Raw genomic sequence first — 22,397 nt, 5'->3', positions numbered from 1 at the left:
GCTTATTCTGATAATTTATCTGTAGATTCTTTTGGGTTTTCTCTGTGTATAATAATCTTCTGTAAATGACAGTTTTATCTCTCCCTTTCCAATCCTTATACCTTTTATTTCTTTTTCTCGATGTATTGTACTGGCTAATACCCCCAGTGTAATGTTGAGTAGAAATGGTGATGGTAGGCATCCTTGTCTTGTTCCCAGTTCCACGTTTCATTCTTACATGTGATATATTTATTCTAGGGTTTTTTCCTATTATTTATCAGATTATGAAAATTCCCTTTTATTTGCTACTTTCTTTTCAGTCATGAACAGATGTTGAATTTGGTCGAATACTTTTCCTGCATCTCTTGAGATATGGTTTTCTTTCCTTTTTTTTCCCCTCTTCTTATTCTGAATTACAGTGGATTTTGAATGTTAGACTAACTTCCCATTCCTGGTATAAACTCAACTCTGTGGAGATGTATTGTCCTTTTTATATATTGGTGGATGAGTTTGCTGCTGTTTTACTTAGGGTTTTTTGCATCTATATTTGTGAGTGAGATTGGTCTGAAATTTTCCTTTCTATAAATGTCCTTATTAGGTTTTGGGATCAAGGTTTGTTGGCCTCATAAAATTAGTTGAGGAGTACACTCTATTTTTGTATTTTCTGGAAAAATTTGTGGATAGTTTCTTCCTTATGTATTTCATAGAATTTGCTGGTAAAGCCATCTGGGCTTAGAATTATCTGTGTAGGAAGGTTTTAAATTACATATTTAATTTCTTTAATAGTTAGAAGACTATTCATATATTTCATTTCTTCTGTGAGTTTGTTATATTTTTAAGGAATTTTTCCATTTTATCTAAATTTTCAAGTTTATTGGCAAAATTATTCTTAATATCCTTTTCTGAACTTATTTAATATCTGCAGGATCTGTACTCATGTCCCACTTTTCATCTGACATTGGTTATTTGTGCCTTCTCTCTTTTTCATGCTCAGTCTTATTTGGCGTTTGTTGGTTTTAATAGTTTTTGCAGAGAACTAACTGTTAGCTTTGTTGATCCTCTCTTTTTGTATATTTATTTTCTATTTTGCTAACTTCTGATCCTTATTTCCTTTGTCTTTGTGTTCACTTTGCTGTTCTTTTTCTAACTTTTTGAGACGGATGCTTAACCTAGTGACTTTCAGCTTTTTTTCTTTTCTGATATATTCGTCTGTAAATTTCTCTCACGTGTTGCTTTTGTTGCACCTCACTAATTTTGAGAAATGGAATTTCATTAGATTTACTTTAAATATATTTTAAATTTCATTGTGCTTTCTTCCTTGCCTCCCTGGGTTATTTAGAAGTGTATTTGTTAATTTCCAAATACACGTTGATTTTTAAGGTATATTTTTGCTATTGATTTCAAGCTTAATTGCATTGTGGTTAGAGAACAGACTTTGTATGATTTCAGTGTTTTGAAATTTGTTGACGCTTGGTTTATGGACCAGGATAGAGTCAATTTTGGTAAATATCTGCATGTGCCTAAAAAGACTGTATTTTGCATTTGTTGGATATACTGTTCTATATGTATCGGTCATGGTTAAGTTTGTGAATTCTGTTGTTCAACTCTAATATATCCTCACTGGTTTTTGTTTTTTTATCTTGCTCTTTTTATCAGTTCCTGAGAGAGCTGTATTGAAAATCTCTCAATGTGAGTTGATTTTTGTCTATTTATCTGTGTAGTTATGTCAGTTTTTGCTTTATACATTTGAGGCCATGTTAGTAGGTGGACACAGATTTAGGACTGTTGCGTCTTCGGGTGAGTTGAGCTCTTTCTTGTTATGAAGTGTCCGTTGATGTCTCCAGCAGTGTTTTGCCTTGCAGTCTACCTTGTTACTGTAGTGTTGTCAGTTTGCTTTTGGTTAGTGTTTGCATGGTCTATGTATTTTTTCTTTTTTGGTGTGTCCTTGTGGTTTAGATTTGCTTCTTTCTTATATTTTTAAGGCCATTTGGACAGTCTTTGTCTTTTAATTGAAGCATTTAGTCCATTGCATTCAGTGTAATTGAAGATATATTTGGGTTCAAATCTGTTGTCTCAGAGGTTGTCAGACTTTTTCTTTGAAAGTCTAGAAAGTAAGTATTTTAGGCTTTGTGTGCCATCTGACCAGTGTTGCAGCTGTTCATCTCTGCTGTTTTAGCACAAAAGTAGCCATGACCAGCACGTAAGTAAATGGGCCTGGCTGTGTTCTAATAAGATTTTATTTACAAAAACAAGCAACAGGCAAAATTTGTTAATGATGCTATAGTTTGCCAACCCCTTTACTATTTTTGTAATTGTTTATATTTTTTTCTTCCTCTTTCTTGCCTTTTGGCTTTTTTCTTTTTTTTAATCCATTTTCTTTTATTACGTTGGAAGTAATAATCTCCTTTACTGTTCTTTTAGTGGTTATCCTGGAGATTATAACATGCTTCCTTGACCTCTTAACTTCTAATAATAATTGGTACTTTCACCTTCTTCCTGAGTTATATGCCTTATATGCCATTTGTGTGTGTGTTTAACTTATTACTATGGAAATTAAAAGTTTTCCGTTTTTAAAAACCTTTTCATTATGGAAATATACACTTATGTGCTATTTTTGTTGTGTATTTCTTTAACTTTTTGTGTGTGTGTGTGAGGAAGGTAGGCCCTGAGCTAACATGTGTTGCCAATCTTCCTCTTGTTTTTGCTTGAGGAATATTGTCCCTGAGCTAACATCTGTGCCAGTCTTCCTCCGTTTTATATGTGGGATGCTGCCATAGCATGGCTGATGAGCATTGTGCTAGCTCCATGCCTGGGATCTGAACTCGTGACCCCCAGGCTGCTGAAGCAGAGTGCACAAACTTAACCACCACACCACTGGGTCAGCCGCCTCTCTTTAACTTTTTATTATGGAAAATTTCAAACTTAGTCAAAAAAATAAGGAAAATATTCAAGATTTTATTTTTTCCTTTTTCTCCCCAAAGCCCCCCGGTGCATAGTTGTATATTCTTTGTTGTGGGTCCTTCTAGTTGTGGCATGTGGGACGCTGCCTCAGCGTGGTTTGATGAACAGTGCCATGTCCGCGCCCAGGATTTGAACCAACGAAACACTGGGCCGCCTGCAGCGGAGCGCTAACTTAACCGCTTGGCCATGGGGCCAGCCCCAATAAGGAAAATATTATAAACCACCAAGTAGTGAACTATAATAAAGTGTCAACAGTTTTTAATATTTTGCCAGTCTTGTTTAAAGCAGTGGCCTGGCATCAAAGTACTAAGTCCATAGATACTTATGTATGTATGTATGTATCTTTAACAGCTAAGGACATGAAGAAGAAGAATACTGTTGTTCATCTAACAAAATTAATAATAATTTAAAAAATGTTTTCTAATGTCTAATGCAGCTCATTTGTTCATGTCAGGTTGTTATGTATTTTATTCTTCTATATTCTTGGTATTTTTGTGTAGTCATTATTTAGATTTATTAAAATTATATACTTTTTTTCTGATATTCTGCCCTGGATTATTTTTCTTCTGTGTTTTTTTTTTTAAAGATTTTATTTTTCCTTTTTCTCCCCAAAGCCCCCCAGTACATAGTTGTGTGTTCTTCGTTGTGGGTCCTAGTTGTGGCGTGTGGGACGCTGCCTCAGCGTCGTTTGATGAGCAGTGCCATGTCCGCGCCTAGGATTCGAACCAACGAAACACTGGGCCGCCTGCAGCGGAGTGTGCGAACTTAACCACTCGGCCACGGGGCCAGCCCCATTTTTCTTCTGTTTTAAGAACATCTTTTTAATATTTCTTTCGATGTGGATTTGCTGGTGATAAATTCTCAATTTTGTTAGTCTGATCACATTTTTAATTTATTTTTATTTTAAAAACTTTTTATTATGGACCATTTAAACATATATAAAAGTTATACAGAAGTTATGAGCTTAATATAAAGAACTTACATGTTGCAATCACTGAGCTTCAGCAGTTTCCAAATCGTGGCTCGTCTTGTTCTGTCTATTCTGTACCACTACTACTGAATTGTTATGAAGCGTATCTCAGCTTCAGAGACATTGTTTCATCTGTTGGCATTTCAGATGTATCTGTAGAAGATAAGGGCTTTTAAAAAACATAACCACAGTATGTTATCTAATCTAAAAATAGAGTATTAATTCCTTGATATCACCAAATATCCAGTCAGTGCTCAGTTTTCCTTGGTTGTCGCATTAACCCATGCACACACACAGTTGATTTCCTCTCATTAGGATCCCAGCAAGATTATACATTATGTTTGGTTGATATGATTTTTGAGTCTCTTAATCTGTGGATCTCCCTACCCTCTCCTTTTGTTTTTGTTAAAGAAACCAGATTGTTTGTTCTGTAGAGGGTCCCACATCCTGGAATATGCTAATTGCACAGCCATAGTTTTATTTAACGTTTTCCTTTACCCTTGTATTTCCTGTAAATGGACATTCACAGCTAGTAGCTTGATGAAATTTAGTTCAGTGTTTGACGAGAATGCTTCATAGGTGGCGTACACTTCCCTCGGAGGCACGTACTGTCTGTGTCTGTTGTGTCGTGCTGGCAGCACCTGATGATCGTCACCTAGATCCATTATTCCGTTGGACGTTCGCTGTCAGTTATATTTTTGCTGGGTGTGGAATTCTAGTTGGTAAATTTTTTTTAAAGACTGTTCTTTTAGAGCAGTTTTAGGTTTACAGTGAAATTGAGAGGAAGGTACAGAGATTTCCCATATGCTCCCTGCTCCCACACATGCATAGCCTCCCCCATTGTCAACATCACTCACCAGAATGGTACATTTTTTTTTTTATCAAAGATGAACCTACGTTGACACATCATAATCACCCAAAGTCCATAATTTACCTTGGGGTTCACTCTTGGTGTTGTATGTTCTTTGGGTTGGACAAACGTATAATGACATATGTTCATCATAATATCACGTTGAGTATTTTCACTGCCCTAAGAATCCTCTCTCCTCTGCCTGTTTATCCACCTGTCCCCCTTCCTTGGTTTTGCCTTTTCCAGAATGTCATATAGTTGGAATTATATAGTATGTGATAGCCTTTTCAGATTGACTTCTTTCACTTAGTAAAATGCATTTAACATTCCTCCATGTCTTTTCGTGGCTTGATAGCTCATTTATTTTTAGTGCTGGATAATATTGTCTGGATGGACCACAGTTTATTTATCCTTTCACCCACTGAAGGACATCTTGGTTGCTTCCAAGTTTTGGCAATTATGAATAAAGCTGCTACAAACATCTGTGTGCAGGTTTTTGTGTGGAAAGTTTTCAGCTCCTTTGGGTAAATAACGAGGAATGCGATTGCTGGATCATACGGTAAGAGTATGCTTAGTTTTATAGGAAACTGCCAGCTGTCTTCCAGAGTGGCTGTATCATTTTTCATTCCCACCAGCAATAAATGAGAGTTCCTGTTGCTCCACATCCTCACCAGCATTTGGTGGTGTCAGTTTTCCAGACTCTAGCCATTCTAATAGGTATGTAGGGGTATCTCATTGTTATAATTTACATTTCCCTGGTGACACAAGAAGTGGAGCATGTTTTCATTTGCTTACTTCCCATCTGTGTGTCTTCTTTGGTGGAGTGTCTATTAAGGTTTCTCCCAGTTTGTGGCTTGTCTTCTCATTCTCTTGACATTGTCTTTCACAGAGCAGAAATTTTTAATTTTAATGAAGTCCAGCTTATCAGTTATTTCTTTCATGGGTTTTAAAGGCATTATTATACCCAAGGTCATCTAGGTTTTCTCTTACGTTATCTTCTGGGGGTTTTATAGTTTTGCATTTTACTAGATTTTTAAAAAATTCTTTAAAGATCCTTCAGTTATCTGCTGTTGGAGGTAACATCTAATGGTGGGAAGGGTTTGACTGCGTTTAGGATTTTCTTTTGCCCTTGAATCTCAGCAGTTTTTCCTATGACTTTTCCTCCACTTTTTAAAAATTATTTCCAGCTCTCTACTGAAATTGTTGACTCAATCTGATATCTCCTTGATCATAATATATAAACTCATAAAGTCTAAGATTTGTGTGTTCCCACTGGTTTTGGTTCATCTTGTCTTGTTTCTTTATGTCCTGGTGGTTTTATGAATGTGTATAAGATGTCCATTCAGGATCCAGTATCAGGTTTTGAAAAGATATATGGTTTGCACTCCCTTTGAGGGTTTCCCTACTTATGGTTCATCCTTACTCCTTCCATCCTTACTAAAAGGGCATGGATTTCCCATATCCCCACTTTTGGCAGGTCTAGACTCTAGTTTTGTCTCCTTTCCGCTGTGAGGCTGTGAAAAGCTCTCCTCTGCTGCTCAGTTTCAGCTGCCTCTTCTAGATGCCGCAAGGGACAGCCTGCCCTACGTATCTGACTCGCCTCTCTGGATATCTTTTAGATCTTGGCCTACTGATTCTTAACTGCCCCTGTAGTTCTCTGATGCCTTTGTGTTACCCCAAGCCCCGACATTTTCCTAGTTTTCCTCATTGGGAGGTTTTTGTATCAATTTACTAATACTGGAAACTGACTGACTTTTTTCTTGCTATTAAACTTATCCACTGAGATATTAATATTTCTTTTCTGTATGAACTTTTTTTAGATTATCAAATTAATACCCTTGTAATATAGTATGTTAAAAAGATACAGAAAAGGTTAAAGGAGCATAAAAATTCACAGTGCCATCAGTGAGAGGCAGTTACTGTTAATTGCTCCTTTTTGTTAGAGAGCTAATTTTTGTGGGATGGGGTTGCGGAAGGGTTTGGAGATAAGCTTAGTTTGGATATACTAAGTTTGAGGTGATTAAGATATCTGAGTATAGTTTTGCTTGAGGCAGTTATATATTAAACAGATGGTTTGATGCAATAACAGTGTGAGGATCTGAATTTGGACGTTAAAAGCAGAAAGCTAGTTGAACTTGTCCTGGTAAATAGAAGGGCAGTGCTGGTTGGAGACTGTTCCACTGTTAAGGGCAGCACCGATTGAGAAGGGACAGGGGAATGATGGGAGAGGTAGGGTAAAACTGAAGTTTCGTATCGTTAAGAAGGCCTAGACATCCTCATGTTTTGTATTTGTAGGTTATGTGTCTATGGGAAAAATGGTTTTGATTCTATATTTAATGGCTTTGGTTGATTTTTTTTAAAGCTTAAAATTCTATATGCTAAATAGTAGTTATATAAAACACAGTTTTTTAATGTGAACAACTTATTTGTTAGTATTTTAGATCTAATCACAAAATAAACCCTGAAGTTTAGGATCTCAGACTTGCTAATAATTCATATTTAATTTTGTTCAAAAATCATCTCTTATTCTATTAAATGTGCATAATAATGAAATCATAATGTTGAAGAATAATAAAACTATATTAAGTACACCAAGAAAGTCTTAAATACAGATGACTTTCACACTGAATCAGTTTACAGAGTGAGACAGAATCCAGAGGCCGGCTTCTGTGCTTCCTGTGCAGGTACCGTTCATACTGAAGATGAAGCTGCTTTAGTTCTCTACTAGTTCTTTAGGTAGATGTGCACAAAGGGCGTTTAAAGACGGTTCAGAAATTCGTGACTGCGTACCTGCTTATTTTTAGCATAAATTGAGGTATCTTTTTGTTTTCTACAGTTTTTCTTGTATTTCGATAACTTTGCTATGTGTTTGGTCATTAAACGAGATATTATAATATGGAAATTTGATTTAACAGAGCTACAATAGAAGAGGCGTACTCCAGATCAATGACAAAACTAGCAAAATCTGCAAGCAATTATTCACAACTTGGGTGAGTTAATTTCTTCAAAGAACTCTTTTTTAATATTTATTTAGGCAGATTCTTGAGAATATTAGGTTCCCATTGAGGATATAATAGTTCATAAATATATATAACGTACTTGTTTAAAATGTGTCTATATAGGAATATATTCTTGAGAGAAGATATAATTGAACTTGCTGAATCAGTTCACGCAGTCAAAAGCAAGTGAGACTTTTTCCTTTGGATTAAACTCTATAGTCATGCAGTAGGTGTAATTTTGAGATTATAAATGTTACTTGTTATTCATGTTATTCTAGTTTTCTATAAGTTCATTTAACTTCTGTTGAAGAGTGATTTTTAAAAACTCACTTAAAAATGTTTCTTATGGTTTCATATACTATCATTAAATCTTCCTCCTGAAAATTTATGTTGGGGGCCCTCCTGGTGGCACAGCAGTTAAGTTCGCACACTCCGCTTCGGCGGCCTGGGGTTCACCGCTTCAGATCCTGGCTGTGGACCTATGTGCCGCTTATCAAGCCATGCTGTGGTAGGTGTCTCACATATAAACTAGAGGAAGATGGGCACAGATGTTAGCTCAGGGCCAGTCTTCCTCAGCAGAAAGAGGAGGATTGGTGAATGTTGGCTCAGGTCTCCTGTGCCTTGGGACAAAAAAAAAATTTGTGTTGAAGAAATATGTGCTTCAAAAAATGAAAATTATTAATAATATATTTAAAATGAGATGTGCTCATAGCCATAACAGCTCTGGAAAGAATAATTGTATAATTTGAACCATAACAACTCTGGAAGAAAGTACTTAATTTTATTTAATTATCTAAAATTTGGGGAAAGGTTATATTTTAGCTAAGATGTTAAAATAATGTCTAACATTTATAAAGATTTTTACAGTGATATTTAGTAAAAGATTTCTCTGTATCAAGGATTCTGATGAATCTGTGAATCCCCTGAAATACCTTGTAAAATTTTGTGTAGGTATTAATTTGCATTTCTGATAAAGAGAGTCTATACCAGTTACCAGATTCACATGTAGTTCTGTGATCCAAAAAACTGGTTCAGAATGAGTATCTTATGAATCAGTGTTCTCTAGTGTGGTTGAGTGAGTTTGAACAGTCTCCCTGCTTTGTGGCCCGGCTGAGAGGAGTCGGAGTCTCAGTTCATCCTTGGGTAGCGATGCTGCCCCTGATGTGAGTGCTGACCTCCGCAGCTGAGAGGACCGTCTGCAGCCCTGTACCCTGGCTGGTGAGGATGGGAGCTGCCGCCTTTCATCGACAGGAGAGTGGGGACTGGCAGTCGATAGCCATTTCTGTGTTTTTCCTCCCAGTTGTCCTCTACTTCTTTCCCCTTCCATTTTGTTGCTCCAACTTCACTCTTTCTTTTTCCACCTCTCTCCTCACTTTTCTGGCAGCCTCCTGTTTCTAAAGCTTTCATGTAGACATGCATCTTCTAGAACATTTCTTCTTTATTTACCGTGGTGGAAGGGCCAGAATGTAGCTGGAATAACGGAAGCTAGCTTTAACCAATTGGCCATGGTGTTACTGTAGGAAATTCTTCCCTATTCTTAGTTACTTGGTGGGAGATGGAAAAAACATGGATTGATTTAAACTGTTTTTCCTGAGAATATAGTTACTGACAGCATTTCTGTCTTTGGAATGTGTGTTTCTCGTAAATAATAGGTGATAGTTTATTTTTTGTGTTAGTGTCATCTATTAAGATCATAAAGATTTTAAATATTAATGATTTTGTTTACTGATGCATATTTTAGCAAGAAATTGAATTTTATCTTTCTGTATTTAGTTACATTTAAACATATTTTGGATTTGTCAGTTTTCTTTCTTAGTGCTTATTATACATTAATGCATGTTACCTGACCAAAAAAAGTTGTGTATCAAACTTTAAAAAAATGGAATGCTATTTGAAGTTCCTTAAGGAAACTTATATTTAAGAAATCTATGTTGAATGCCTTTGCAACGTAAAGAATCCTTTGGTCAATAAAGTAAAGGGAGGCTTATCTTATCTGCCTCGTGAAGTGTCAACTGTCACGTATCAGGTTGTGTGAAGTGATGTGCATGTGTTTTGCTGCTGTAATGAGTAGATACTTTTCAGGTGTCTTTTTTTATCTTGAAAATTTCCATCTAACTACTTACCAGATTTAGTGCTGATTAAGTTTAAAGTGTTAGGTGAGATCTTATCAGAACAGTCCTATTCCAAGTGTTTTAATGATCTTTGAACTTCTTTATTATTGTGTAAAATAGTGGTTGCCAGGTGGCTTTCCTCCTGGGCAGGAAAAGTAATAACTGGCAGAGAGTACATGTGAGAAGTAACTTCATTCTTTACTCCCGTCTTAGGGGTTGTGCTGCTGCTTGTTTTGTTTTCTAGTAGAAGTTTTATTGTAGAGCAAAACAAGTGGTGTTGGAAATACCTGAGGAGGTAACTAGGAGAGCAGAAAATCAGGTTATCCTTAGGTCATTTTCTACTGACCAAACTAGTTCAAACTAACCGTTGGCATCCTAGGGACTATCCAAAATAGAATAGTGTAGTAATCTTTGGAAGTGCTGGAGCCTGCTGAAAATACTGAATCCTCAATATTGAGAAAAAGTGGTAGAAAGTATCTCATACATCCTGTACTATGTAGTAGAAAGGGACTTTCTTAGTGTTTGTGCAAGTACACTGATAGATAAAATTATAGTGCCTGAACGAAAGTTTCAGATGACAGCGCGAAAATGATTCTTATGTAATTATTAATGGTGAAGGTACTTAAAAAAATCACGTGCAAATTTGACTTTTGTATTTTTTTTTTAAAGATTGGTACCTTAGCTAACATCTGTTGCCAATCCTCTTCTTCTCCCCAAAGCCCCCCAGTACATAGTTGTATATTCTAGTCATAGGTCCTTCTGGTTGTGCTGTGTGGGACGCCACCTCAGCATGGCCTGATGAGTGGTGCCATGTCTGCATCCAGGATCCAAACCAGCAAAACCCTGGGCCGCCGAAGTGGAGCCCTCGAACTTAACCACTTGGCCACAGGGCCGGCCTCCTGACTTCTCTATATTTAAATTCAGAAGAACTTTTGTCTTTGATGAGGCATTTTAAATGGAGCACTAAATAGTCTCAAATTGGATAAGTTAATTTTTAACAACAAACAGTGATTAGAAAGGATTGTGATACAAGTCTAAATAACCAAATCAACTCAGAAAATAATAGGATATAATTAAGAGAGGGCCACGGCCAGACCCGTGATAAGTAGTTAACTTATTTCTCTGTACCCGAGGTCCAAAAATATTTTGAATCATTAACCAAGGATTAAAAAATCAAGGTCACTCTGTCAGTCATTTCATTTATGATTTATTTTAATTTAATCTTTTCCCTACTTAAAATTGCTGAGTATAACATTATTGTTTCCATTGGTTCTGTCTTGGAACCTTAAACCTTTTTTTCTTTAGTAAATTAGTCTCATGTTTCTTTCCCTTAGGACATTTGCACCAGTGTGGGATGTGTTCAAAACATCTACAGAGAAATTAGCAAATTGTCACTTGGATCTTGTTAGAAAATTACAAGAATTAATAAAAGAAGTTCAGAAATATGGAGAAGAACAAGTAAAATCTCATAAAAAGGTATCAGTTTTTTCTTTCTAAGGGATTGATTGATCAGATACCGAGTGCTTCACAGTTTGGTCATTTTGATGAATCATTTCATACCAAACAGACTAAAGAAGAAGTTGCGGGAACTCTGGAAGCTGTTCAAACCATTCAGACCATTACTCAGGCCCTCCAGAAATCCAAGGAAAATTACAATGCCAAGTGTGTAGAACAGGAGCGTTTGAAAAAGGAAGGAGCTACGCAAAGAGAAATAGAAAAGGTAATTGTAATAAAAATAACACCTCTGTGGCTTCACAGCACTTTCACACTCAAGATTGCACTTCATCTTCAAGTGCGTGATCTCATTAGGAACGATCTCATTAAGAATGAAGACACTGTGTCTCTGAGTGTTAGTGGTTTACCTGCGAGAAACAGAAGTTGTAAACTATGTTGTGTATGGCAGTTAGATTAGCAAGTACATCAAAAGGAATGATTTCTTTATGTCAGTGACACATTTGCAAGATTTTTTTTTTTTTTTAATTTTTTTTTTTTAAAGATTTTATTTTTTCCTTTTTCTCCCCAAAGCCCCCCGGTACATAGTTGTATATTCTTCATTGTGGGTCCTTCTAGTTGTGGCATGTGGGACGCTGCCTCAGCGTGGTTTGATGAGCAGTGCCATGTCCGCGCCCAGGATTCGAACCAACGAAACACTGGGCCGCCTGCAGTGGAGCGCGCGAACTTAACCACTCGGCCACGGGGCCAGCCCCTGCAAGATATTTTTATAATAAGATAATTGATGAGATTATCTGCTTGATGTAAGATTTAAAAATGAGGTAAAAGGTTTTTTGAAGCAAGACTGTGGGATATTTAGAAAGTCATAGATACTTGAAGATAAGCTTCAAATATATGTTGTGGGTGATTTATCGCTGACTTTGAACACATTTGTGTAGTATTGTGGTAAACCACAACCCTTTCCCCCACTTGAATTTTAATTGAAAGTAGGTTTTTTCCCCCTTTCGAAACAGTTTAACCATTCACTTGTTTGATGTGGTATATCTCGTTTAGGAATGAGCCATAGGGAGTGATGATTTTGAAAGCTTTGTAAAGTATTTGAAATATCCAGTAAAAAAAGAAAACCAAATTGTAACCATATTACAATTGTAATAATTCTAAAAGTGTACATACGTGGGCAAAAACTAGAAGAGAGTATGGAAGAAACAAAACTTGACTGGGGGCCAGCCCCGTGGCTGAGTGGTTAGTTCGCACATTCTATTTCATCGGCCTAAGGTTTGCCGGTTTGGATCCTGGGCGCAGACCTACACACTGCTTGTGAAGCCATGCTGTGGTGGCATCCCACATGGAAGAACGAGAGGGACTTGCAACTAGGATGTACAGCTATGTACTAGAGCTTTGGGGGGAAAAAATAGAAAAAAAACAAAGAGGAAGATTGTCAACAGATGTTAGCTTAGGGCCAATCTTCCTCACCAAAACAAATAAAGAAACAAACAGAACAAACATTTGATTGAATTTGAGTAATATATTTCCTTAAATATTTGTGCAATAAATAAAAATTGGGAGTGGAGTGAGAGATGAGGCCCAGTAAGCAACCTCTGTTACAGACACAGCAATTATAAATAAAATTAAAAAAGGGGAAACAAATAAAATAACAGGGTCTAAAAAGAAGAACATTATCTGTGTGAACCAGAAATGGAACAGAAACCCAAAATGGCAGGTAGAGATTGACCATGCAGGCTTGTTGGCTTGCACTCCTCCGTTAGGCAGTGGAACTTGTCTCTTGTGTGATAAAGGGGCCTAGATGTTCCCCACTTGAGATGAAGCACAAGGAGCCCCTCTCAGTCTGTGAAGCTCTAGGTAGGGATGAAAGAAAGCTCTTGGGCTGCTGACTAAGGCTAAAGCTTTATTGGAAGTTCAGGGCTTCGGGACACAATTCTGACCAGGAATCCAGCCAACCTTGGCCTGTAATAAAGAGCTTCTTACTAACATGAATGTAGATTTTTTTTAACGTAGATCTTTGAACCAGTTTTCTTTTGGTAAACTTGAAAACATAAATACTTATGGCTGATATGACATAGTATGCTTCTCATCTTCACTCACAAACCCTTATTTTTATAGAAGTCTCTCATATTTGTGGACTATAAATGTTTGTTATATTTGCTTCATAGGATTTTACTATAAAAATTATGGGGACTTAGAAATACTTCTGGTAGTATATCAGTAAGTTTAAAACTTAAAATTATAATGCTAAGGAAATGAGTAAAATATAGGATTTATTTTATTATGAATAGGTAATCTGTCAAAGCCAGTCTTTTATTTATGAGAAGAAATGTATTTATTACTTTTACAGCTTAACTTCCTCATTCAAGAACAAATGCTCCAACTTCCCTTTTAATAATGACTTTACAAAAGTGGTCAAGTATGTTACTACTAGGATATCTAGTTTCTGTAATTGTACTCCAGGAATTTATAGTATTGCTAAGAATATATACTATTTAGAAAGTTGTTTTGACTTGAGTATTGCTGTATAGTTGTTTCCTAGGAGAGAGGTTTCTTGCTGTCAAAAAATACAGATGTTCTCAATACAATTACGTTCTAAAATTGTCTCTACGTACTTTTATATGATACCCTTAGTTTTCTTTAAATTTGTTTTTATCATTATTTAAAACACCAAATTTTTTTTTAAATTTTATTCGTTTATTACTGAGCACTTCTTTTGTCAGTTTTCCAAGATGCTTTAAGTTGCCGTGTAATTTCCTTAAGATTCTGGCATGTTATTTTTACCTTTGAAGAGTGAGTGAGAGCTGATGTAAAAAATTTAAGTTAGGACTTATAAAAGGTATCTTCTTTTTTCCTTCATGCTTCCAAATAAGAGAAATGAAATTTTACAGTTTCCTGATATTGGAAAGTTTACTCCAAAAGACTTATGTGTTCACAGTTCTGAGTTAGATCTTAAGCTCTGAGATGAAGACAGTAATTTTATAGTCAGAAATGGTGAACAAGTAAGTTTATATGCTGGGTTGAATGGTTAGACTAAGATTTATTGTGAGAATATTGTGGGAGAAAAAAGAAAGTTGTCAAAATATACTGGTTTAAAAGTTTAAAATCAGCTTTCTACCCCACTTGACTCAGTCAATATTTGAGTACAAACTATTTAGAATTCTAGAGACTGAGCATGGGAGGAGGAAGTGATGCTTCGGAACTGCCCTCCGTCTCTTGAGGTCCTGTAGTTCAAGAGTAACTAGTAGTGTGGGGAAGTCGCTTGTTCGCGTTGCAGAGCTATGTCGTGGCCTCTGTAGGCGGTGGTCGCCCTGCAGGCAGTCTTCCTTTACTTCTGCTCGATTATAAGTTGCTTTTGAGTGAGAAGCCACCACTGGATTGTCCACAACACAGCACGTGTTTACTTAGAAAAATACTCATTATAACAAAATATTATTTGAATTTTTCCTGTTCATTAAAATAATAAAAGATTAAGAGTTTATATTATGTGTAGGCTATAGACTAGGTTCTTGCCTTTTTAAATGATTTATTCAAATTTTTCCTGGGCGACTGTTGGATCATGAAGTGATACTTTGTGGGCAATAGTAAATAAATGTTTTAGTTCCCACCATGTGCCTCTCACCATGCCAGATGTTATGAAGTTTATTAAAGGCTAATACATACTATTCTCTTTTGTCTTCAAGAAGCGTCCTTCTTTTTGGGGAGCTAAGAAGTTTTGAATAGTGCAGAACAAGAGGGTTAGAGAGAGGTTTTAGTGATGAGTTCATAAGTGGAGTTATCTTATTTTGTACAGAACCTGTAAAAAGAAACAGGAAAGATCCATGAAATAAAATAACTTTTCAAAGTATGGACACAATCATTATAGTTATATTTGGGGGGAATTTTCCGTTTGTACGGATTTCCTTTCAAGTTGCAAATATCTCTAGGAGTGATCACAACCTCTGTCTTTATCAATAGCTGACACACAAATTATTAGGCAGCAGAGAAAAGAGTAGGTGTTAGGATGAGGAACAAGCAAAGGAGAAGGAGCTGCCAGTAGGGCTCCATCATTGTGCTAGGCTGTGCCTTTAAAAGTCACTCCGTGGACTGTAGGTTGCTGATTACTCTTGTACAGACAGAAGATTTAGGTAGTTGGAAGAAGACACTAGAGTCTCTTGGTATAAAAAAATCCAAAAGGAAGCCCGGATAACCATGCCGTTAAAATTGTTTCTAAAATCAATTTTAGCAGACTTGGTTATCTGGGCTTCCTGTGAAGGTACTTAGCAAACTCTAAATATCCGTCTCATCCAATTGTTATGTGTTTGAATAGGGCCATGATGTTAGAGGAAGTATTAGTAACAACAGTATAAAATACTGTCAAATGGCCAGACAATGAGAAAAGAGTCAAAAGAAAAATTCATAGGAGCAAACGAGAACATGCTTCTAGGTTTAGCCACTTCCTCTAGGGATGCAGAGCTGGGTACAACTCTTAGATACAGTGCAGCAACATAGAGTGATGTGTGTTTGATGGTGCTCCTTTTAGACATCAGGATAATAGCAGACATCATTTATTTTGTAGGTGTAACTATATGCCAGAACCTGTCTCAAGCATTTTAGATAAATTACATTTAATCACTGCCAAAGCTCTGAAAAATAGGTGGCATTGTTCCCATTATAGGAATGAGAGAACTTGGTAAAACTCAAAGATCAGGTCAAATGGATGGTAAATGGAAGAGCCAGAGTTAAAGTCCAGTTTCTTCTGGCTCCAAAACCAGTTTTCTTTATACTACAGGATAAAGTGTCCTCCTATATTCTTCATTTAAGAAGGCAAGAAAGCACTAAGTGAATGTGTTTAATGTAATATATGCAGTTATATTTTAGAGAGAGTGCAGTGTTTCCTTTTTAGAGAGTAAGACTATGCATGTCTTGCCAATCCCAAACCTCCAGGTAAACCCACCTTTCTGTTTATAATTCTTATTCTTAGGCTCCTGAACGTGGCTGAAGATAATCACATATTGGTTCTGACTGGCTCTGCGCAAATGCTGTGTTTTCCAGCTTTACTTAGCCCTCCGTGGCTCTTAGCAATGCTTGTGCTCATCTGCTCTTATTTGTTGCATCCTCCGCAAACATCGTATGAAACTTTTTCATTCTCCTGAAGCTCCCAGTCCTACCCTCCTCTTCTTCACTCTTAGCAGACTCTCTCTTACCTCATCAGGAAGATGGAGCTCTTTGTATCTTGAAATCCTATAGCTTCTCTCTCTTTGATCTTCTTTAAACTCTTATTTATTTATTTATTTATTCTTAAAGATTGGCACCTGACCTAACAACTGCTGCCAATCTTCTTTTTTTATTTCCCTCTGCTTTTTCTCCCCAAATCCCCTCAGTACATAGTTGTATGTTTTAATTGTGTGTCCTTCTAGTTGTGGCATGTGGGACGCCGCCTCAGCATGGCCTGATGAGCGGTGCTTTGTCCGTGCCCAGGATCTGAACCAGTGAAACCCTGGACAGCCAAAGCTGAGCGAATGAACTTAACCATTCCGCCACGGGGCCGGCCCCAAAACTCTTATTTACTTCAACACCCCTCCTTCCAATTTCCTATGTCCAAATTGATCAGTCCTTTGCAAATAGTCATGTTTCTTGATAGCCATGGGTCTGCCCCTACTTACAAGTTACACATAATCTTTCCTTTTCTTGGATGTCTATCTTTCATAGAATTTATCTTTCCTTTTTTGGCTTTGTTACTTTCTACCAGTTTCTAGCTGTGTGTCTATACATTACACTTCTTTTATGAAGTCCTTGAGGACAAGATCCCTATATAATATAATTTATCTTCATATTCATCACTACCTAATATTTAATATATTAAATTTTTATTCAATAAGTAATTTTGATAAAACTAGAACTATAATAATGTAACAATTTTGTAAAAATAGAAATCTTGAAAAAATATGCAGTGATTGAAATCAAATTTATAGATTTGCTGGAGCGTAATGGAAACTAAGAAATATCAAGGAAAACTAATCTTCTTGACCGTTGAACCAGCTTTATAGTCATTAATCAGACTTGGAATCTGTATACCTTGTTGTGGGAGGAAGGAAGACACAGGTGTAGAGAGGAGTGTCAAGCATATTCTGATGGTATTGTCACATTTTTGTTCATTGAATTCTTAGTAACACTGTACCATTATAATGTAATTATATGATCTTACTCTGGGTTATTAAATGAGAATATTTTAACCTTTCAAAGCACATTCCATCAGTTGGAAACACTCAGTGTTTAATTTCTGCATTATTGTGTGATTGTAACAAAAGGTATTGCTAAGGAGGACTTGAAAAAAGGTATTAAAGTTTATGTCGTATTGAACTCAACATAGGCCCCATCCCTTAAAATGCATTTAAATTGTTATTTCATGTTAACTTATATTAGGGAAAAAAAAAAGATCATTGCGTAGTTCAAAATGTTTCTGTTTTGTTATAGGCAGCTGTTAAATCTAAGAAAGCCACAGATACCTATAAACTCTATGTGGAAAAATATGCATTAGCAAAAGCTGATTTTGAACAGAAAATGACAGAAACAGCTCAGGTTGGTATTTTTCTGGCTTTAAATCTGATATAAGATATTTGTGTTTACTGATAAAAGTAATTTTCCAGTATTAGAAATGTTAAAATGCACAGTCTCAGCGTTCTAATAATGCTGTTTTAAAAACTCTTCATCTTGTTTTGGAGATTGAGGACGAAGATGTGATGATTACAGTCTCACAGAGGGTTGCTCAGATAGGTCAGCAGGGACTGTTTAAGGAGAACTGGGCAAGAGGAAGACAGTGCTGGCCGTTAGCCTTATGTATGGATTTTGGAATTGACTTCTGCTTAAGGAGAAATCTGGAAATGACTCAGTGCTGGGGGTACAGCAGTTAACAGAAAGTCAAGAATCCCTGCTCTCACAGAACTTCCATTTTAGTGAGGGAAGTCAGACAATAAAGAGATGTCTGTCCCTGTAAGCTTGGGGTAAATTATATCCAATTTAATGCTCTTAGAGCCTTAATTAAAGGCCTAGGTTTAACATGGATGCCTTTTATGAATCATACCTAGAACCTCCACCGCCACCCTCTTGTCCTCTTTTCTGGTTTTGTTTTTCTCCTTAGCATCTGTCATCCTGTAACATACATGCATTTTTTTTACTGCATCAGGATGGGTTGGGTATGCTGAGGTCACAGAGAACCCCCAGATCTTAGTGGCTGACAGTAGCAGGCTTTATTGGTTATCCTGGTACTCGTTCCTCGTGGGTTGCCTGAGCTCTTCTACATTGTCGTTGCTCTGGTACTGAAGCTGGCAGAGGAAACTCCTCTAGAGCATTGTTCTTAATCATCGTGTCTGAGGGCTGGAAACTTAGTAAAGCACACCAGCGCTTCTACCCGTATTTTTTATTGTCTGTCTTCTCCCATTAAAATGTCAGTTCTATGAGAGCAAGAATTTATGCATTTGCTGCTATTTCTCAGCACTTCACAGAGTTCGCAGCTCCCGGAAGGTGCTCAGTCACTGAAGGAGGACTTTAGGAGTCTGACCTTTTGGACTCTAGCGAGTCTTCTCACTTGGAGTGGTGAATGAGTCACCTTTCAGAAACCAACAGGCTTGGGGCCGGCCCGGTGGCTGAGTGGTTAAGCTCGTGCGTTCAGTTTTGGTGGCCCAGGGTCGCCAGTTCAGATCCGGGGTGCGGACATGGCACCACTCATTAGGCCACGCTGAGGCAGCGTCGCACATACCACAACTAGAAGGACCCACAACTGAAATGTACAACTATGTACTGGGGGGATTTAGGGAGAAAAAGCAGGGGGAAAAAAACAGATTGGCAGCAGTTGTTAGCTCAGGTGCCAATCTTTAAAAAAAAAAGAAACTAAAAGGCTTGCATGCTTGCATGCTTGTGTGCAGGTACACATGCATTTGTCTTTACTTACCACGTTGTCAGCATTGTGCTAGATGCTGGGTGTATACAATGTCTATATAAATAAGACAAATAGCTCTGTGCTCTAGGTGCACTGTACAGTATAGAGGAGGGAGGCAGACATTGTATATGCTTCAATACAAAGTTCAGTACAAAGTTCAATACAAAGAATTATTACAAGTGTTACAATGGAAAAGAACAGGCTTCCATGAGATAGAATAGTAGGGGTGACCTAATTTGGATTAAGGGGTTGGAAAAGGCCTTTTTGGAGAAGTGACATTTAAAATAGACTTGAAGAATAAGTAAGAGACTTATTCTGGAACAAGAGTGTTTTAGGCATTGGGGATCATGGGTGTGAAGACCCAGAGGTCTAAAAGAGTTGTCACATTCTAGAAAGTAAAAAATGTTGGCTACAGCTGAGTAAGGAGAGATGGTGGTGAGAAGCGAGGTTAAACAGGTAGGCATGGACCAGCCTTTGGTATGGGTTTAGGTTTTCTTCTAAGAGCAGTTGGAAGATGCTGAAGGGTTGTGTGCAGGGATATGACATGATCTGATCTGCATTTTAAAGCATAATTCTGGCAGTTTTGTGAAGAATGGATTATCGTTTGGAAGGCACTACGGTAGGTGAGAAGGATGAGGGCCAGTGTGGTGGTCTTGGAGAAGGAGAAAAGTGAAAGCATCTGGAGATGGCAGGGGAGTTCTAAGGGAGATGGCGAGCTCTTCCAGGTTTGGGCCTGTAAGTCTGTGGAGAGAGATGAATGGGAAAGACGAGGTGAAGAACTGTTAGTTTGAGGGGTTGGAAGGAGATCAGATGTGTAGTTTTGAACATGTTAATTTTGAGCTGCTTATACCTAAGTGGAGACATCAGATGGGTGGTTTTGGAGGATCCAAGTAATCTGGGCTGGACATAATGTTCACAGTCCCTTATCCACAGTTCTGAATTCTAAAAGCTCTGAAAGCCGAGTTTTTTCTATAACTTATTTGGTAGCAAAACTTGGCCTGAGTTGATGTGTGGCTATTTATAGTCTTTATTTATCCTACTTATACTGAATATACTGTTTTCCTTTAGAAATACTGATGTGTTTGATAAACAGATGCCACTGCAGGTCCTGCTGATAGTATTATGAAATATGTGGCAACAACACTATATTATCTTTATTTAAATAATCTAAAATGTTTGAATTCCAAAGCAGCTGGTCCCAGAGGTTTTGAATAAAGAATTATGAGCCTGTATAAAATAGGGGCTTGTCAGCACACAGAGCCGTGATGGCATCATCTTTGGGTAGATTGTGGGGAAGAAAGGGCCAAGCTCTGAGAGACTCCTCATTGACAGTTGGTTGAAGAAGAGACACTGAAACCCAAGTAGGAGAAGCCAGAGAAGGAAGAAAACTGGGAAGAGCGATGTCCTGGCAGCTGGGAAGTGACCCTGTTTCAAGGAGGCTTTGGTTAGCCGTGTGCTGAGGCTCTGGCTCCAGCAAGAGGGGCAGCCGGAGCCACTGTAGACTCCAGCAAGTGTCCTTCTCTTCTAAATCCTTAGACACACTCGTTTATAAGGCACTTATGGTTGGTTTGTTAATTTTGCATCAAGTAATTACTTTCTATCAATGAAAATGTTTGCCTTTCAATTATTTAATTAAAAAAGCAGGCATTAGAATTTGCTAGTGTCAGGGTTTTTTATGTGTTTCTATCATGTTATAAAAATATTCTTAAAGAATTTTCAGCACTCATCTTCCCCCTCCTCTCTTTCTGCTTCCACATTACATTTTTTTTTCAAATTGGTCTTTTGTTTATCTTGCCATTTCTAAGATAGGAATGTTAACTTATTGGAGCAGATGTACAGCCATGCTGCTTTTAGTTAAAAGGGGTTGGTGTACCACGCCCGTGTGTGTGCGTTCTCTTCTGTGTTCCTTCTCTGTCTCTGTCACACACACGTGACTGCAGAACAGGTTACCTCTTGTTTCTTAATAGACACTAGACTTTAATTTGGGTTATTTAGAAATGAACAGAATTCTTTTACATCTCCGCTTTCCTTCTGTTCCGGGCCAAGCAGGTTGACCTAATCCCAGTGGGAAAAGGGGGCTGTCAGTCTAGTGAGAATCAAATTTGGGTGGCAGGACCTATATTTACTAGTTGGAAAAGAAATTGAGTCTCTGGGGTGAAAGAGGTTAGAATTTACTTGGAGTGTGTGTGATTTAGGTTTTCATTTGGGTTGAGGGTAAGCGTGATTGACATTGTGACCCTCTCTCTGCTCATGCTCTTCGCCACTGTCCCTTAACGACGCTTGAAACCCTTGAAACAAATGGAGATTTTGGTTACTTTAAACGGTTAGATGGCCAGCTGAAGGAAACTGAGATTTGCTTAAGCAGTGCCCTCAGATTAAGGATTTTTAGAATTGGATTGCTTTTATATATCTCTGTTGGCTGACAAAATTGTTTTTTACTAATGTAACAATACATAGGAACACAATGAATTTGAAATTGGGAGGAGGAGAAGTCTTATTTGTTCAAGATAGTTCATTCCTTTATATTCACACACTTGAGGCTCTGTTTCTATTGCTGAACTGCTCTGAACTTAGTAGTCACTAATTTTGAGGAATTGTGATATTTAGCAGTGTTCTGTTGCCAAAAAAATCAGCACAGTTTGAAAATTGTATCTGAATCGTACTTTGAGGTTCTATGTGGCTTCATGCTTCAAGATATTTCTTCATAATGAAGGATCTACTCTGTTCACTGTAGCTGTTTACAAAGGGAATGAAAAGAAGGCATAGTTTTCTTAGAATTAGGGGTCACCCATATGAAATTAGTGGCTGTCTCACCAAGCTTTCCTGGATTTGGGTGTACCTGTCTATCAGAAAATATCTTGATCATTAAATTGCAGAAATTTAAGCTGAGGATGACTTCTTATAATATGAACATAAAATAGAATTATGCTCCTGCTGAATATTCCTCATTTCTTAAGAGTAAGTCAATATCTTACGGTATTGGTATTCTCATTGACTTGGCCAAAATTAGTCAAGACAAGCACTCTATTTTAACTCTGCCATTGCTCATGAGTAAAATTGATTTAAGTTTTTGGATTATTGTTGCATTACTGCCAAAACTGTAGTTTTGCCATTAGTGATTTTTTAAAAAAAGTCCAGACCTTTTACACAAATG

General features: G+C 37.3%; 1 protein-coding gene across 3 annotated transcripts in view; it reads left to right on the top strand.

Annotated features, from left to right (window-relative positions):
* FCHO2 (FCH and mu domain containing endocytic adaptor 2) overlaps positions 1–22,397 on the top strand; it is a 115,666-nt gene that overhangs the window by 17,812 nt on the left and 75,457 nt on the right. For 2 of the 3 annotated variants that reach the window (XM_070569860.1, XM_070569859.1), the window contains exons 3-6: positions 7,676–7,750; positions 11,205–11,346; positions 11,438–11,590; positions 17,782–17,886. In XM_070569860.1, coding sequence (XP_070425961.1) covers positions 7,676–7,750; positions 11,205–11,346; positions 11,438–11,590; positions 17,782–17,886 — 475 coding nt within the window. The remainder of the gene's footprint in view (positions 1–7,675; positions 7,751–11,204; positions 11,347–11,437; positions 11,591–17,781; positions 17,887–22,397) is intronic. The other variant, XM_070569861.1, reaches the window with a different exon arrangement.

The sequence above is a fragment of the Equus przewalskii genome, chromosome 13, assembly GCF_037783145.1.
Source record: "Equus przewalskii isolate Varuska chromosome 13, EquPr2, whole genome shotgun sequence".
NCBI classification, from domain to species: Eukaryota; Metazoa; Chordata; class Mammalia; order Perissodactyla; family Equidae; genus Equus; species Equus przewalskii.
Note: the sequence above shows the minus strand (reverse complement) of the source record. Positions and strands in the feature narration are given on the sequence as shown.